Raw genomic sequence first — 19550 nt, forward strand, 5'->3', positions numbered from 1 at the left:
GAAAGAGGCAGGAGGTCAAGAGAAAGGTGTAAGAGGTGAAAAAGAGGGCAAATGAGAGTTGGGGTGAGAGAGTATCATTAAATTTTAGGGAGAATAAAAAAATGTTTTGGAAGGCGGTAAATAAAGTGCGTAAGACAAGGGAACAAATGGGAACTTCAGTGAAGGGGGCAAATGGGGAGGTGATAACAAGAAGTGGTAATGTGAGAAGGAGATGGAGTGAGTATTTTGAAGGTTTGATGAATGTGTTTGATGATAGAGTGATAGATATAGGGTGTTTTGGTGGAGGTGGTGTGCAAAGTGAGAGGGTTAGGGAAAATGATTTGGTAAACAGAGAAGAAGTAGTAAAAGCTTTGCGAAAGATGAAAGCCGGCAAGGCAGCAGGTTTGGATGGTATTGCAGTGGAATTTATTAAAAAGGGGGATGACTGTATTGTTGACTGGTTGGTAAGGTTATTTATTTAATGTATGTATGTCTCATGGTGAGGTGCCTGAGGATTGGCGGAATGCTTGCATAGTGCCATTGTACAAAGGTAAAGGGGATAAGAGTGAGTGCTCAAATTACAGAGGTATAGGTTTGTTGAGTATTCCTGGTAAATTATATGGGAGGATATTGATTGAGAGGGTGAAGGCATGTACAGAGCATCAGATTGGGGAAGAGCAGTGTGGTTTCAGAAGTGGTAGAGGATGTGTGGGTCAGGTGTTTGCTTTGAAGAATGTATGTGAGAAATATTTAGAAAATCAAATGGATTTGTATGTAGCATTTATTGATCTGGAGAAGGCATATGATAGAGTTGATAGAGATGCTCTGTGGAATGTATTAAGAATATATGGTGTGGGAGGCAAGTTGCTAGAAGCAGTGAAAAGTTTTTATCGAGGATGTAAGGCATGTGTACGTGTAGGAAGAGAGGAAAGTGATTGGTTCTCATTGAATGTAGGTTTGCAGCAGAGGGTGTGTGATGTCTCCATGGCTGTTTAATTTGTTTATGGATGGGGTTGTTAGGGAGGTGAATGCAAGAGTTTTGAAAAGAGGGGCAAGTATGCAGTCTGTTGTGGATGAGAGAGCTTGGGAAGTGAGTCAGTTGCTGTTCACTGATGATACAACGCTGGTGGCTGATTTGTGTGAGAAACTGCTGAAGCTGGTGACTGAGTTTGGTAAAGTGTGTGAAAGAAGAAAGTTGAGAGTAAATGTGAATAAGAGCAAGGTTATTAGGTACAGTAGGGTTGAGGGTCAAGTCAATTGGGAGGTAAGTTTGAATGGAGAAAAACTGGAAGAAGTGAAGTGTTTTAGATATCTGGGAGTGGATTTGGCAGCGGATGGAACCATGGAAGCGGAAGTGAATCGTAGGGTGGGGGAGGGGGCAAAAGTTCTGGGAGCGTTAAAGAATGTGTGGAAGTCGAGAACATTATCTCGGAAAGCAAAAATGGGTATGTTTGAAGGAATAGTGTTTCCAACAATGTTGTATGGTTGCACGGCATGGGCTATGGATAGAGTTGTGCAGAGGAGGGTGGATGTGCTGTAAATGAGATGTTTGAGGACAATATGTGGTGTGAGGTGGTTTGATCGAGTAAGTAATTATAGGGTAAGAGAGATGTATGGTAATAAAAAGAGCGTGGTTGAGAGAGCAGAAGAGGGTGTTTTGAAATGGTTTGGGCACATGGAGAGAATGAGTGAGGAAAGATTGACCAAGAGGATATATGTGTCGGAGGTGGAGGGAACGAGGAGAAGTGGGAGACCAAATTGGAGGTGGAAAGAGGGAGTGAAAAAGATTTTGAGTGATCGGGGCCTGAACATGCAGGAGGATGAAAGGCGTGCAAGGAATAGAGTGAATTGGAATGATGTGTTATACTGGGGTTGACATGCTGTCAATGGATTGAACCAGGGGATGTGAAGCATCTGGGGTAAACCATGGAAAGTTGTGTGGGGCCTGGATGTGGAAAGGGAGCTGTGGTTTCGGTGCATTGTTACATGACAGCTAGAGACTGAGTGTGAACGAATGGGGCCTTCGTTGTCTTTTCCTAGCGCTACCTCTCACATATGAGGGGGGGAGGGGGTTGTTATTCCATGTGTGGCAAGGTGGCGATGGGAATGAATAAAGGCAGACAGTATGAATTATGTACATGTGTTTATATGTTTATGTGTGTGTGTATATATATGTATACAGTGAGTTGTATAGGTATATATATTTGCGTGTGTGGACGTGTATGTATATACGTGTGTATGTGGGTGGGTTGGGCCATTATTTCGTCTGTTTCCTTTCGCTACCTCGCTAATGCGGGAGACAGCGACAAAGCAAAATGAATATAGATAAATAAATAAAAGTATTATTATTATTATTATACTTTGTCGCTGTCTCCCGCGTTTGCGAGGTAGCGCAAGGAAACAGACGAAAGAAATGGCCCAACCCCCCCCATACACATGTATATACATACGTCCACACACGCAAATATACATACCTTCACAGCTTTCCATGGTTTACCCCAAACGCTTCACATGCCCTGCTTCAATCCACTGACAGCACGTCAACCCCGGTATACCACATCGCTCCAATTCACTCTATTCCTTGCCCTCCTTTCACCCTCCTGCATGTTCAGGCCCCAATCACACAAAATCTTTTTCACTCCATCTTTCCACCTCCAATTTGGTCTCCCTCTTCTCCTTGTTCCCTCCACCTCCAACACATATATCCTCTTGGTCAATCTTTCCTCACTCATCCTCTCCATGTGCCCAAACCACTTCAAAACACCCTCTTCTGCTCTCTCAACCACGCTCTTTTTATTTCCACACATCTCTCTTACCCTTACGTTACTCACTCGATCAAACCACCTCACACCACACATTGTCCTCAAACATCTCATTTCCAGCACATCCATCCTCCTGCGCACAACTCTATCCATAGCCCACGCCTCGCAACCATACAACATTGTTGGAACCACTATTCCTTCAAACATACCCATTTTTGCTTTCCGAGATAATGTTCTCGACTTCCACACATTCTTCAAGGCTCCCAGGATTTTCGCCCCCTCCCCCACCCTATGATCCACTTCCGCTTCCATGGTTCCATCCGCTGCCAGATCCACTCCCAGATATCTAAAACACTTCACTTCCTCCAGTTTTTCTCCATTCAAACTCACCTCCCAATTGACTTGACCCTCAACCCTACTGTACCTAATAACCTTGCTCTTATTCACATTTACTCTTAACTTTCTTCTTCCACACACTTTTCCAAACTCAGTCACCAGCTTCTGCAGTTTCTCACATGAATCAGCCACCAGCGCTGTATCATCAGCGAACAACAACTGACTCACTTCCCAAGCTCTCTCATCCCAACAGACTTCATACTTGCCCCTCTTTCCAAAACTCTTGCATTTACCTCCCTAACAACCCCATCCATAAACAAATTAAACAACCATGGAGACATCACAAAGTATTTATAAGTATTTATTTATTTTACTTTGTCGCTGTTCCGCGCTTTAGCGAGGTAGCGAAAGGAAACAGACGAAAGAATGGCTCAACCCACCCACATACACATGTATATACATACACGTCCACACATACACATATACATACCTATACATTTCAACGTCTTTTTCTCTTTCTCATACTATTCGCCATTTCCCGCGTTAGCGAGGTAGTGCCAAGAACAGAGGACCGGACCTTTGAGGAAATATCCTCACCTGTCCCCCTCTTCTGTTCCTTCTTTTGGAAAATTAAAAGAAAAAATTAAAGAATATATACATATATGTACACTGGAGGAAGTAAAGTGTTTTAGATATCTGGGAGTGGATCTGGCAGCGGATGGAACCATGGAAGCGGAAGTGAATCATAGTGTGGGGGAGGGGGCGAAAATTCTGGGAGCCTTGAAGAATGTGTGGAAGTCGAGAACATTATCTCGGTAAGCAAAAATGGGTATGTTTGAAGGAATAGTGGTTCCAACAATGTTGTATGGTTGCAAGGCGTGGGCTATGGATAGAGTTTTGCGCAGGAGGATGGATGTGCTGGAAATGAGATGTTTGAGGACAATGTGTGGTGTGAGGTGGTTTGATCGAGTAAGTAATGTAAGGGTAAGAGAGATGTGTGGAAATAAAAAGAGCGTGGTTGAGAGAGCAGAAGAGGGTGTTTTGAAATGGTTTGGGCACATGGAGAGAATGAGTGAGGAAAGATTGACCAAGAGGATATATGTGTCGGAGGTGGAGGGAATGAGGAGAAGTGGGAGACCAAATTGGAGGTGGAAAGATGGAATGAAAAAGATTTTGAGTGATCGGGACCTGAACATGCAGGAGGATGAAAGGCGGGCAAGGAATAGAGTGAATTGGATCGATGTGGTATATCGGGGTTGACGTGCTGTCAATGGATTGAATCAGGGCATGTGAAGTGTCTGGGGTAAACCATGGAAAGCTGTGTGGGGCCTGGATGTGGAAAGGGAGCTGTGGTTTCGGGCATTATTGCATGACAGCTAGAGACTGAGTGTGAACAAATGAGGCCTTTGTTGTCTTTTCCTAGCGCTACCCCGCACACATGAGCGGGGAGGGGGATGGTATTCCATGTGTGGCGAGGTGGCGATGGGAATGCATAAAGGCAGACAGTGTGAATTGTGTGCATGGGTATATATGTATGTGTCTGTGTGTGTGTATATATATGTGTACATTGAGATATATAGGTATGTATATTTGCGTGTGTGGACGTGTGTGTATATACATGTGTATGGGGGTGGGTTTGGCCATTTCTTTCGTATGTTTCCTTGTGCTACCTCGCAAACGCGGGAGACAGCGACAAAGCAAAATATAAATAGAATTATATACACTTGTACGTAATTCATACTTGCTGCTTTTATTCACCTCACCATGAATCATACATTCATGAAATAGCCTTACCAACCAGTCAACAATACAGTCACCCCCTTTTTCAATAAATTCCACTGCAATACCATCCAAACCCGCTGACTTGCTGGCTTTCATCTTCCGCAAAGCTTTTACTACCTCTTCTCTGTTTACCAAATTATTTTCCCTAACTCTCTCACTTTGCACACCACCTCGACCAAAACACCCTATATCTGCCACTCTATCATCAAACACATTCAACAAACCTTCAAAATACTCACTCCATCTCCTTCTCACATCACCACTACTTATCACCCCATTAGCCCCCATGCGAGGTAGCGCTAGGAAAAAACAACAAAGGCCACATTTGTTCTCACTCAGTCTCTAGCTGTCATGTATAATGCACCAAAACCATAGCTCCCTTTCCACATCCAGGCCCCACAAAACTTTCCATGTTTTACCCCAGACGCTTCAAATGCCCTGGTTCAATCCATTGACAGCACGTCCACCCCAGTATACCACATCATTTCAATTCACTCTATTCCATGCATGCCTTTCACCCTCCTGCATGTTCAGGCCCCATCCTTCCACCTCCAATTTGGTCTCCCACTTCTCCTCATTCCCTCCACCTCTGACACATATATCCTCTTTGTCAATCTTTCCTCACTCATTCTCTCCATGTGACTAAACCATTTCAATACACCCTCTTCTGCTCTCTCATCCACACTCTTTTTATTACCACACCACTTACCCTGTCATTACTTACTCGATCAAAACACCTCACACCACAAGTTTTCCTCAAACATCTCATTTCCAACACATCCACCCTCCTCCGCACAACCCTATCTATAGCCCACGCTTTGCAACCGTATAACATTGTTGGAACCACTATTCCTTCAAACATACCCATATATATGAAGGTTTAATGCAGGTAAAGAGAATAGAAAAAAAATTTGTAATAGCATTTGACAAAGTAAACCAAAGAATTTTACTTGTGAAAGTAGTTAAACTTGATATTAAAGGTGAGATAGAAAGATGAATGAGAGAGTGTTTAACTTATAGGAAGTTCGATGGTAGTAGAAAGATGAATGAAAGAGTGTTGAACTTATGGGAAGCTCGATGGGTGTAGAAAGATGAATGAAAGAGTGTTTAACTTATAGGAGGTTTGATGGGTGAGGCACTATAGGTGAAGAAGCTGGTCTTGGGTCCACCAGTTTTTCCAGGTAGTAAAAGGAATGTTAGATTGAGGGTGATGGCTATGAATGTTAATGGGGTGACTGGTGAGAAAAAAAGAAAGTTTGTGGAGAATTTTAAGATTTATAGTTAGGATGTGTTAGGGATTAGGGAAACTCATATTTTTGGGCAGGGTGTATGGAGTGATAATGGAAATGATTAATGCAAGTTGTGGTAGGGCATAGAAGGAGAACTGGCATGTACAGGAATAAATGAAAACCATAAGGGAAGAAGGAAAAAAGGACATGCAATTGTTTTTGCACTGAGGAGTATGGAAGGGTGTTACAGAGCATGTATGGAATGGACCAAGAATAGTGTGGGTGAAAGGAAAGATAGGAATTGTATAGTATTCATGGTCATGTGTATATGTGCCTGTGAATATGAGGACTGTGCAAGGTAAGGGTGAAAATAAGCATTTTTGGTGAAATTTGAATGACTGTATAAATGGATTTAAGGAGAGGAAGGTGGTTGTAATGAGTAATGTGAATGAGAAGATGAGATGCGATGAAATTGACAAGGTATATGGTAAATGGAGATTGCCTGGAGTAAATGAGAATGGAACTTATCATGTGGATGTCTGTGCTGAGAGTGAATTATTCCTTGCAAATCCTTTTTTTCAACACAAGATGATTCACAGATACATTTGGATTAGAATTGCTGGAAGAGAAGAACAAAAGGATTTGATTGATTATGGCAGTGGATGAAAGATTGTGTTGGATGCTGTGAATGTGAGGGGATTCTTTGGAGATTCTGACTGTTTTGCCGTTCTTGTGGAGGTGAGGATCGAGGAGAAGTGGAGATATGACCTAAGGAGAAAAGGAGAAGTAAAAGTGTTGGCAAGGGAGAATATGGACCAGAAATAATGCAAGGAGGTGTGATAAACAAGGGTGACAAAGTTTAGATAAAATTGCAGTAAACATAGAGATGCATTCATGTGTGAATGAAATGTTTAATGAAAAACTGTTAAAGGTTGTAGAAATAGTAGTTGGATATAGGGTTCAGAGGTAAGAATAGAAGCAGAAATGCATGGTGGGTGGACGAGATTGGAAATGCTGAGAAAGGGAAGAAAAAGGTATATAATAGATTGTTCAAAAGGTATGTACCTGAGGAAATTCTGCATAGTAGGAGGGAAGAATATAAGATGTGTAAGTGGAATGGTAAGAGGAAAACGAAGAAAGTAGATGAAGATTATGGAAGACATTGAAGAAAGTAAGAAAAAGGAAGGGGGTTTGCTAAATCTAAAGAAGTAAGTGAAAAGATGAAAAGAGCTTTTTGGAGAATGATGAATGTGAGAGGTTGAGGCCGTAGTTGATACATGCATGGGTATGAAGGATGGAAGGTAAAAGGGCAATAATGATGTTGAAGGGAGGAAAGGTATCTGGAGTGGATATGATTGTGGCTGAAATGTTGTAGTATGGAGGAGAAAGTGTGATGGAGTGGATGCATTTGATATATGATTTAGCATGAAAACAGGTTGTTCCTGGGGAATAGGTTATGGCTATTATTGTTCCTTTATTCAAAGGAAAGTATGCTAAGGATTTATATAGCAGTTATAAGGGAATAAGTCAGTTAAGTATATCAGAAAAAGTGTATACAAGAGTGTGGATTGGTTGAGTGTTTGAAGTAAATGAATGCCAAATGAGTGAGGAGCAAAGGTTTTAGGAAAGGTAGGAGATGTATGGATTAGATATTTGCAAAGAGAATGACTGTGTAAAAGTATTTAGCAAAAGGTGAGAAGCTATATGCAGCTTTTATTGATCTGGAAAATCTTATGACATAGTGGAATGCTTTGTTGGGTGGCTAGCTGGACAACTGTTGGATGGTGAGAAAGCCATGTGTGTATGAGGCAGGGCAGTATGATGTCACTGTAGCTTTTTAACATACGTGTGGGTGGAGTGATAAGAGAGAGAAAAGCAAAACTAAGGAAAAGGAATGTAAAGATGGAAGTGAGTTTGTGAGATATAGTGGCTAGTGATAAGCTTAGTTTGTAGGTGATTGTAGGTAGATATAAGTAAAAGTAAAGCAATGTTGTTAGAAGGGAAACAGAATGAAGGTATAGATTCTGCAAAGCCATGTAGAATGAATAAAGAAAATGTACTAGACTGTATTAGAGATATGGGGGACAAAGATTGGAAGTGATTGATTTTAAGTACTTGGGAGGTATTTTTGGGAAGTTTTGTGATAATGAAAGAGATAAGCAAGTGAGCAATACAGGGTAGAAGAGTCATTTGGTCCCTTAATAGAATGATTAAGGGTAGAGGTGTAAGAATGGAAGTGAAAATAAGATTAAGGGAAAGCATAGTCCTCCCAACCCTGACCTATGCAGCCAAAACGTGGACATAGAATTTCATAGAGGTCAAGAATCCAGGCTGTAGGAGTGAGCTATTTGGGAGAAGCTTTTGGTATGACTAGATGGAATGAAGAAAGAAATGAGGGGGTGTAAGAGAAATGTGATATGACAGGAAATGCAAATGAAATGAATTGTAGAGTGTTATAGTGGGTCAAATGTACTACTTTGAGGTGGTTTGGGCATGTGGAGAGAAGGCAAGCCTAAGTTTACAAGGAGATTGTATAACGGTACAGGTAAAGGGGTTATTGTAAGGGGAAGACCATCTGTGATATGGGGAAATAGAGTGGAAGAGTATTAGAGGGAGAGAAATGGTGGGAGAATGTGTGGAATGGTGCATGCAAGGGAGGCATGTAAGGACAGAGATAAATGGAGACTTTTGACATGGCCACCCCATGATGGACATTCTCAGAGGGAAAGGGCTTTTGAGATATAGATTGACAAGGAAGGTAGAGAGTTATTAATTCTTCAAGAATACCTTGGAACATAAGACAGAGTTAATAATTCTTCAAAAATACCTGGGACATACCGACTGTAAGTAAATCAGACAAACGTGATGGCCCATCTGGGAAGCTAGAATAGCTATTCAGGGCATAATAAAATGAATAAGGAATTTCATTTGGATAATTACATAAACATTAAGAGATGCCTTGATGATTTGTGAAGAACAGTATAGATGATGTCAAGATTTGTTATTTCATATTTAGTATACTTTATCACTGTCTCTCGTGTTAGCGAGGTAGCGCAAGGAGACAGATGCAAGAATTGCCCAACCCACCCCCATACACATACACATGTAAGTATACACTTTGTGTGGCAGATGAGGAAAACAGTTTCATTGATGAAGCAGCAGTGAGCTCTACACATTAGCCTTGCATAATGGGAAAATTACGTTGTAGGTGCTCGTAGGTACTCTTTTTCTGCTGAAACACCTCATTCCTTAACATAAAAACTTTTTAGAATAATGGTTTGCATTCTTTTTATAATAGATAATTTGATACTTGCGTATTGGCGCCTCCCATTTTGTAATCCGTAACACGTTTTGATTTTTTTTCCCAAGGTTCCAGTCACCGAAAAGTCCACATCAAGGATAGGCCTCAGTTGGAATATAGAGAGAATTATGAAACAGAAAAACAAAAGACAAGGGGGAAGTCTTTACAAATTTGGAGAAAGTGAAAACCTGTCTTTTGAAATGTGTCAGGTCATAGTTATTGGGAAAAACATGAAAAGGTAGAGTTCCAAAGCTTTGACGTAAATGGTCCACCCTTGAGTTGCCGATGGCCACACAGTAATCATGTGATGGAGCAGCTTGCCAAGTATTGCTTGGTATAGCTATAGTTGTAGGCACACACGCAGCCAGCTCTTGGGAGCAAAAGCGAAGTAATATCATAGTATAGAAAAGGGAAAGCGAACCAACATTTCTATGTAGGGCAAATGGGGTCAAGTTTGTAAGTTACCCTGGAACAGTTTATAAGTCAGACAGCTTTTGACTCGACTCTTTATACAAGTTCTTTTTATGTGTGGAGAATCATGTTGTGAACCATTCCTTAGTGTTTCTTTTTTTTTTTTTTTTTTTCTGTGGTTAAATCCATCCTTTTAGTTCATTTTAATCCCTCATTTTCTGTGACTCTTGAGAAATATTTTGCCTCATTGCATTTTTGGTATCATCTATCTTAGAATCCTTGAATATTATATTCTGACTTTGAATATCTTGTTTTTTTTTGTGATGCAGGGAGTCTATCAGAAGGCATTTTTGGGATCTTGTTTGGAGAGTGAAAGTCGTATTGGTATATGTAACAGCCTTACTCACGCACCTTTGGCTCAGACGTCTTGTGGCGGTCTTGTCAACCTCTTCCTGCTGCCAGACATCCAGAATCAGCACCATAGTAAGTTGAGATAGCTTTAAAGTTTTCTGCTGCTTAGGAAGTATAGTATTTGAATTATATTTGTGTGGACTGTATGAGCTTTACACCATTCCTTGCTGTACAGCATTTTTTTAAGTATGTGAAGTATCATTACTGCATTGAAGATGCCATGGTTATAGAGAATAATGAGTACACATAAAAGGAGAAGCACCTCATTCATGTATGTCTTAAAGGCTGTAAATCAGAGCCATGTGAATAAAGACATGATTTGTATTAATTAAGGAAATTTGTCAGTCAGCTCATATAAACTTTGAGAAATCTTTTGGGCTTAACTTTGAGTGATAGACCCTGGGTTTAGTATATTAAACATGACAGTTAAAGACTAGGATGTGCAAATAAGTTTTGTTTTTCCCACTAACTCTCAAAGTTGGGAAAGTCAATCTAATATAAAAGAATGATAACACCTCGGGTCTAAAGAATATTCTAGTTCCTTATGTATGTAAAATTTTTATTATTGTTAAATGTATGGAGAGTCCTGGCTCTATGTTTTCATGTTAGTAATTGCTTTGCATGTTCCTCATTGATGATGTGTAAGAAATATATTTTGTGTACTTAATCAGCTGGACAAATGAAATTAAAGAAATTGCATTTTTAGGTCCTGTTTCTTTCACTGAGGCTCTTCACGAAATGCGACGTCAGGTGCTGAGTGTACGACGCTTACCCCTTACCCATTTGACTCTCACTGAAAAGTCATGGTATGTATTTCGATTAGCATCCCTAATTTGTTATTTATTTAAATTAGTTTTTAATACCTTGTTTCCTTCTGAAAAAAATTATGCAACCATCTGGATAAGTTAAATGAAGTACCTTGTACCTTGACACAACAGATTGAACACCCCAAGGTTACTATAGTGAACAGCATCATGCAGGTCTCCAATAGAGAAAAGTGTGATGTAGCTCTTCATGTTGGGAAGTTAGAGTTTTACCATTTTGATGTTGATTATCTTTGTAAATATAGGTCCCAATTAGGTTATCCACTCTGTTGGCTGTAGAGAGATTTTCTGCTTCTTAAAAAGTTGAAATCTCTATTTTCGTAAGAGCAAAAATGTTCCCTTGAGAACTTTCTCTTTTTAACTGTCTTTATTCAGATACTGTCATTTAGGTTTTGTCTTTGGTTTGTTGTACAATTTATCCATGTAAACTCAAAAGGATTCAGTTGGGAAAGTATTGGGTAAGGAAAATTTTAAGATGCTGTAGTTGTGGTTGTAAATTCATAAGTAATTATCATGTCTACATTGAAATTTCTTTTTACTTTGTAAATTTTAGAATGTTCAATGAACATAGGCATAATTCTTTAATTTACATGTAAAGAAAAAGAAATAGGGATGCATTTTAATAGACAATCTATAGTGTGTAAGTGTAACTGAAAGGTTTGTAGCCAAAGTAACTAACATCATGTTCATTTGCATATTTGAAATTTTGCAACAGAGATGTTTCTCTGGAGATGACCTACAGGCTCTATATTTAATGTCATGTGCTTTGGTATCCTATTTTTTTGTTTTTATATGTAATCACTGTTTCCCTCATCAGTGAGGTAGTGCCAGGAAACAGGCAAAGAATGGCCCATCCACTCATATACATGTATACGTATACATAAATGCCTACATACACATATATACATACATACACATGTACATATTCATACTTGCTTTCCTTCATCCATTCCTGTCGCTACCCCACCCCACAGGAAACAGCATTGCTACCCCTTGCTTCAGCGACGTAGCACCAGGAAAACGGACAAAAAAGGCCACATTCGTTCACTTAGTCTCTAGTTGTCATGTGTAATGCACCAAAACCACAGCTTCCTATCCACATCCAGGCCCCATGGATCTTTCCATGGTTTTCCCCAGACGCTTTACATGCCCTGGTTCAGTCCAGTGACAGCACATTGACCCCAGTATTCCACATCATTCCAATTCACTCTATTCCACGCGAGCCTCTCACCCTCCTGTATGTTCAGGCCCTGATTGCTCAAAATCTGTTTCACTCCATCCTTCTACCTCCAATCTGGTATCCTTCTCATTGGCTCTACCTCTGACACATGCATTCCCCTTTGTCAGTCTTTTCTCACTCATTCTCTCCATATGCCCAGACCATTTCAACACACCCTCTTCTACTCTCTCAACCACACACTTTATTTTCACACATCACTCTTACCTTTTCATTGCTTACTCGATCAAACCACATATTATCTTCAAACATTTCATTTCCAACACATCCACCCTCCTACGTACAACCCTATCTATACCCCATGCCTCGCAGCCATATAACATCTTTGGAACTACTATTCCTTCAAACATACCCATTTTTGCTCTCTGAGATAACGTTCTCTCCTTCCAAACATTCTTCATCACTGAGAGTAAATGTGAGTAAGAGCAAGATTATTAGGTACAGTAGGGTTGAGGGACAGGTCAATTGGGAGGTAAGTTTGAATGGAGAAAAACTCGAGGAAGTGAAGTGTTTTAGATACTTAGGTGTGGATTTGGCAGCAGATGGAACCATGGAAGCAGAACTGATTCACAGGGTGGGGGAGGGGGCGAAAATTCTGGGAGTGTTGAAAAATGTGTGGAAGTCGAGAACATTATCTCGGAAAGCAAAAATGGGTATGTTTGAAGGACTAGTGGTTCCAAAAATGTTATATGGTTGCGAGGCGTGGACTGTAGATAGAGTTGTGTAGAGGAGGGTGGATGTGTTGTAAATGAGATGTTTGAGGACAATATGTGGTGTGAGGTGGTTTGATTGCATAAGTAAGGAAAGGGTAAGAGAGATGTTTGGTAATAAAAAGAGTGTGGTTGAGAAAGGAGAAGAGGGTGTATTGAAATGGTTTGGTCACATGGAGAGAATGAGTGAGGAAAGATTGACAAAGAGGATATATGTGTCAGAGGTGGAGGGAACGAGAAGTGGGAGACCAAATTGGAGGTGGAAGGATGGAGTGAAAAAGATTTTGAGCAATTGGGGCCTGAACATACAGGAGGGTGAAAGGCGTGCAAGGAATAAAGTGAATTGTAATAATGTGGCATACTGGAGTCGACGTGCTGTCAGTGGATTGAACCAGGGCATATGAAGGGTGTGGGGAAACCATGGAAAGTTTTGTGGGGCCTGGATGTGGAAAGGGAGCTGTGTTTTCGTGCATTATACATGACAACTAGAGAATGAGTGTGAACGAATGTGGCCTTTGTTGTCTTTTCCTAGTACTACCTCGCACGCACGCAGGGGGAGGGGTTTGTCATTTCATGTGTGGCAGGGTGGCGACGAGAATGAATACAGGCAGCAAGTATGAATTATGTACATGTGTATTTATGTATATGTCTGTATTTATGTATATATATATTTTTTTCATACTATTCGCTATTTCCCGCGATAGCGAGGTAGCGTTAAGAACAGAGGACTGGGCCTTTGAGGGAATATCCTCACCTGGACCTCTTCTCTGTTCCTTCTTTTGGGAGGAGAAAAAAAAAAAAAAAAAAATGAGAGGGGAGGATTTCCAGCCCCCCGCTCCCCTCCCTTTTAGTCGCCTTCTACGACACGCAGGGAATACATGGGAAGTATTCTTTCTCCCCTATCCCCAGGGATATATATATATATATTTTTTTTTTTTTTTTCACTGTCTCCCGCGTTTGCGAGGTAGCACAAGGAAACAGACGAAAGAAATGGCCCAACCCACCCCCATACACATGTATATACATACGTCCACACACGCAAAATATACACACCTACACAGCCTTCCATGGTTTACCCCAGACGCTTCACATGCCCCGATTCAATCCACTGACAGCACGTCAACCCCGGTATACCACATCGCTCCAATTCACTCTATTCCTTGCCCTCCTTTCACCCTCCTGCATGTTCAGGCCCCGATCACACAAAATCTTTTTCACTCCATCTTTCCACCTCCAATTTGGTCTCCCTCTTCTCCTCGTTCCCTCCACCTCCGACACATATATCCTCTTGGTCAATCTTTCCTCACTCATTCTCTCCATGTGCCCAAACCATTTCAAAACACCCTCTTCTGCTCTCTCAACCACGCTCTTTTTATTTCCACACATCTCTCTTACCCTTACGTTACTTACTCGATCAAACCACCTCACACCACACATTGTCCTCAAACATCTCATTTCCAGCACATCCATCCTCCTGCGCACAACTCTATCCATAGCCCATGCCTCGCAACCATACAACATTGTTGGAACCACTATTCCTTCAAACATACTCATTTTTGCTTTCCGAGATAATGTTCTCGACTTCCACACATTCTTCAAGGCTCCCAGAATTTTCGCCCCCTCCCCCACCCTATGATTCACTTCCGCTTCCATGGTTCCATCCGCTGCCTAATCCACTCCCAGATATCTAAAACACTTTACTTCCTCCAGTTTTTCTCCATTCAAACTTACCTCCCAATTGACTTGACCCTCACCCCTACTGTACCTAATAACCTTGCTCTTATTCACATTTACTCTTAACTTTCTTCTTTCACACACTTTACCAAACTCAGTCACCAGCTTCTGCAGTTTCTCACATGAATTAGCCACCAGCGCTGTATCATTAGCGAACAACAACTGACTCACTTCCCAAGCTCTCTCATCCACAACAGACTTCATTTTTGCCCCTCTTTCCAAAACTCTTGCATTCACCTCCCTAACAACCCCATCCATAAACAAATTAAACAACCATGGAGACATCACACACCCCTTCTGCAAACCTACATTCACTGAGAACCAATCACTTTCCTCTCCATCTTCCCCTCTTTAGTTTGGTGTCTTTCATCTTGTTCCCTCCACTTTTGAGACATGTATCCATTTTTTCAATCTGGCCATATGGAGAGATCCATCTGTCCAAACTATTTCAGCATGCCTTCTTAAGCTTTCTCAGGCACAGTCGTGATTATCACACTTCTCCCGTACCCTTTTACTACTTAATTGATCAAACCCCCTCTCACCACTTATTGTCTTCAAATATTTAATTCCCAGCACACCCACCCTGCTCCACATGTCTTATCTATAACCCTTGCCTTGCTTCCATATAATGATGGGAATACTTCGCCTTCAAACACCCATTTTTGCCTTCCCTCATAATGATATTTCTTTCCACGCATTCTTCAGTCCACCCAGAACTCATAGCCCTTCACCCATCCTATGACTCGCCTCATCTTCCATGGTTCCATTCATGACCATATCCACTCCCAGGTATCGAAACACTTCACTTCCCCAGTTTTTCTCCTTTCAAACTCACTCTCCAGGTAATCTGTCCAGCTAAACTTAATAACCTTGCTTTTAATCACATTTACTCTCGTCCTCCTCCTTTTGCACACCCTTCCAAACTTGGTTACCAGCTTCTGCAGTTTCACATTCAAATCCACCTCCAGTGCTTTTTCATAAGCAAACAACAATGGACTCACTTTTCAGGCCCTCTCATCTTCTACAGACTGCATACTCACCACTCTCTTTAGGGTCCCTGTCCTTGGGGATAGGTGAGAAAAGATTCTTCTGTGTATTTTCTGCTTGTCGTAGTGACCAGGAGGGGCAGGTGCAGGGAGCTGGAAACTCTCCCTGATTGATTTTTAATTTCTAAAAGTTGGAACAGAAAAAGGAGCCAAGCAAGGAGTTTTCATCCTTCCCAGATGATGAAAAGATAGGTCTTAAGTACCTCTCCACTAGACATACACCGTTATGCAATTGCACTTGCAAGGCATGTACCTGTTGATGCTTTGTAATGCTTCTCGGCAAGGTAGATATTTAGGAATACGCACTTCATTATGTTGTTCAAGTAAGAAGAAAGGCATTTTTATTTCAGAATTGATGATTTTATAAAAGAATACTAATAGAAAATAGAATATTTTTTCATTTTAGTTTTTTGTTTTTAGTTCAGTTAATTTGTAGATTGTATTATCCTTTTCGTGTATTCTGCTTTTCGGTTAAAGTAGTTATGAATTTTCAGGTACCAGTATGTGTGCCGCACATGGGAGGGTGTGCGCAAATGGAGTCTCTTCGTGGAGTACAGCCGCCTGCTGCCTTGAGCGGTGCCGGTGCTTGTATCTGGACATCTCCTGCCTGGCATCACCACCCTAGCTGTGTGGGTGTTGTGCCACTAGTGACGCCTGACGCCACTCACCGCCCTGCTCTGCTCCCTTCATGGGACTGTCATAGCCGGTCGGCCCCGCCCTGCTCTTGCCCCTCCCTCCCCCCACACCTCACCTGCTGTGGGCATGGGTCATCATTCTGAGGGGGTTGATGTGCACGTGGGCCCTGTGCCCAGCTGTGGGAGTGGCACTGCGTCGTATGTTGTTTGGAGCTACAACCCTTAGCCAGTGCCTAGGGGGGTAGCGATGATCTGACCCAGCTGCTGCGTTGGGTCACCAAAGGTCGTAAGCTGTTTTTGTGTGAACTTACCCATTACAGTTATGCATGAATGCAGTCCACAAAATGTGATAACACATTGCTGTTGACATGTTTCAAGCTCTGCAGTTTAGAATGGAATTGCCATTTCATTTCGCCTCTGCATTTTAACAATTTTAATGCGAGTTGTACTGAAATATTTAGGAAGGCAATTGTGAAAGAGGTTATGGGTGGTAATGCATGAAGGTAATGGATGAGAGTCACAACAAAAACTACAGTAACTACATCCCTGACCCTCCTGAAGTGGGTCCGGCTCTTAGTACATCACATTGTTTAACATAACAAGTGTGGGGTCAACTCCCCATATCAGGATATCACTAATATCTCCATGATTTTTATGAAATGAACTTACAGAGAAGATACTGCATAAATAGAAGCTTGAATTAATTCAGTGGCTGATTTTTTTTTTTTTACATTCAAAATTTTGGTTGATTTTACTGAATTCTTAATCACTATTTGGCTTACAAACAACAGATAGTTCTCCTGTAACTTAACATAATGATGGTCATCTGTAAGTAACATGGCTTCTTCAGTATATCACACAATGTGATTGTAACATTTCAAGTAATGATTAAAAATTCAGTGCCTTGTTTTCACTCATATCTTAAACCCAGAATGAATAATGAATATCATTGGCAGTGATTTATAAGTTGAAAACTCAAATTGATGAAGATTCAGGATATTAATTCAGCAGTGAATGAAGCCTTTTTTTTTTTTTAGAGGAAATCTCAGTCAAATCTTTGATTTGCATTAATACTGATGTGAAAGCTGCTTGCTGCCTGTATGGGCTTTACTTATGAATCCAGAGTTAGCATTCACATATCTGTTTAATGATTAGTTCATTTGATTTCAAATCCCCCTCCTGATACATAAGGATGTTTTTAAAATTTTATGATGCGTAATTTTTCTCCTTCGTCACAAAACTGGAGATCTTTCAAGAATATTTGCTGTCAGTGTCTGCTTTGTGCTAGGTTTTCATTACCTACATTTGATACTGAATGTGTCATACATTAATGTCGAGAACATTATCATGTTCATCTTGCATGTATGGCTCCTTTTAAAAGAGAAAAGGCTGTTTGATCAGGGACATGATTTACTAGTATGAAAATTCGTATGTTTGTATGAGCAAAGATTATGATATTAATTGTTATTATTGATCATTACTTATTTAACCTGTTTGTGCAAACTAAGTCCCTTTAACACAACATATCAATTTGTAATTAGTAAAATCAGTGTCTTCATGTATAGTCATGCCTTTCTGGGGATTTGAATCCTTGTGCATGGACCATAGAGATCATGTTAGTAGTGCCTTAGCCACTACTTCAGTAATATATTACATATTTTAAAATGAGGAACTAGAAAATGAGATAGAAAGGTGGATTTGAGTTGATAGATGATAAGAAAACATAAAAAGTTGAGAGTTGGGAGTAAAACCGTGAGATGAGATGGAGTTGGGTAGTAAAGAATTAAGGAGTGAGATGAAAGATTGGAGTGAAAACAAACTTGTGAAAAATGGATTGGAAACATGGAATTTGGCAGTAAAAACATGAAAGATGGGCTTAGGAAGTAAACACATAACAGATACGAGAGTATGGATTACTATATGAGGGTAAATGATAATGTTTTTATAAACCATTTGATTAACGAAATGTTTGAAAGAATAAGACATTCGGAAATCACTGAAGAATAAGGCTACATGAATGCAGTGGTACTTCTTTCGGATACGTTGCTGGCATTACAGGCACGTAGAGATCACGTTGTTTTATGTTGACTGGTATTGGGCATTTGCATCATTTGGCAGTATAGGACTATATTTTACCAAGGGGGTTAATAGTTTGCTGTAATTCTTTGTTTCACAAGTTTTTCATTTTTAACCAAATTGTAGGCCATTTCAAAACACATTACCCTATGCCCATGTAAATGCCCTGAGATTCTTCCTTCAAAGTGAAAGAATATTCATAAGGTGTAAAATTTAGCAAGGTGGTTAAAGCACTCCCAAAATTAAGTCGGTGTATTTCAGTTTTTATCATGCCTATTTCAACAGATGTGCTTCCAAATCAGTTATACGTAGGTGGGCACCAAGTTCATATGATTATGATGTTAATAAAAAACAACTGGTTGTTTTGTTAATCTTGTTATTACCTTGCATACTGTACGGCAAGGGAATGATGTGCTGTAATCATGCTAGCTGAATTCCCTACTGTTATCATAAAAACTATAGATTAATGTACTTTAACAAATGTCAATATCTTGACTTTGGTGACCCATCAACACCCCTGCCATACTTATTTTCATGACTCCATATAAGTGACCTGTGATGCACGACAGCAGACATTCCAAGGAAAGTCCATTTTTATGAAGTTGAAATAAACTTGCTTTTGATGAATTTGAATTCTTTGGAATGTGATATTGAATGATTTAATTGATTTTGAGTATTTTTTTTTGTAAGTGGTCTTGATGCGTATGTGATATTCTTTTTGGTCATTAATCAGCATCAAAGCTGCATGCTTTACATTGAACTTAATGGATTGCCATCATGGACATTCAACACAGGAAGGGGCCATAATGGAAAAAGTATTATTACCCTTAACCAAAACCTGTGATTAATTACAGTATGACTTAGAATAAAATGATGACACATTACATAACAAATGCATTTTAGCAAATTGCATTTCTCATTTTGGGTTAAGAGTGATAATTGCAAAAGTCTTTTTGATCATATTTGTTGATTAGATCATTATACATTGATTTTGATGAATTTGTCTCAGACTGTTTTAGTTTAAACATGAGCGCCATAACGCATTTAGATTCATAGGTTTTGGGATGAATGGGTCAT

At 40.3% G+C, this 19550-nt stretch overlaps 1 protein-coding gene across 1 annotated transcript in view; it reads left to right on the forward strand.

Annotated features, from left to right (window-relative positions):
- The window catches only part of LOC139766211 (nonsense-mediated mRNA decay factor SMG9), a 69474-nt gene extending 52349 nt beyond the window's left edge, over nucleotides 1–17125 (forward strand). The window contains exons 7-9 of the mRNA XM_071694516.1: nucleotides 10130–10283; nucleotides 10918–11017; nucleotides 16257–17125. Of these exons, the coding sequence (XP_071550617.1) occupies nucleotides 10130–10283; nucleotides 10918–11017; nucleotides 16257–16335 (333 nt within the window). The 3' untranslated portion in view covers nucleotides 16336–17125. The remainder of the gene's footprint in view (nucleotides 1–10129; nucleotides 10284–10917; nucleotides 11018–16256) is intronic.
- Nucleotides 17126–19550: the final 2425 nt, after the last annotated feature.

This window comes from Panulirus ornatus, chromosome 57 (assembly GCF_036320965.1).
Source record: "Panulirus ornatus isolate Po-2019 chromosome 57, ASM3632096v1, whole genome shotgun sequence".
NCBI classification, from domain to species: domain Eukaryota; kingdom Metazoa; phylum Arthropoda; class Malacostraca; order Decapoda; family Palinuridae; genus Panulirus; species Panulirus ornatus.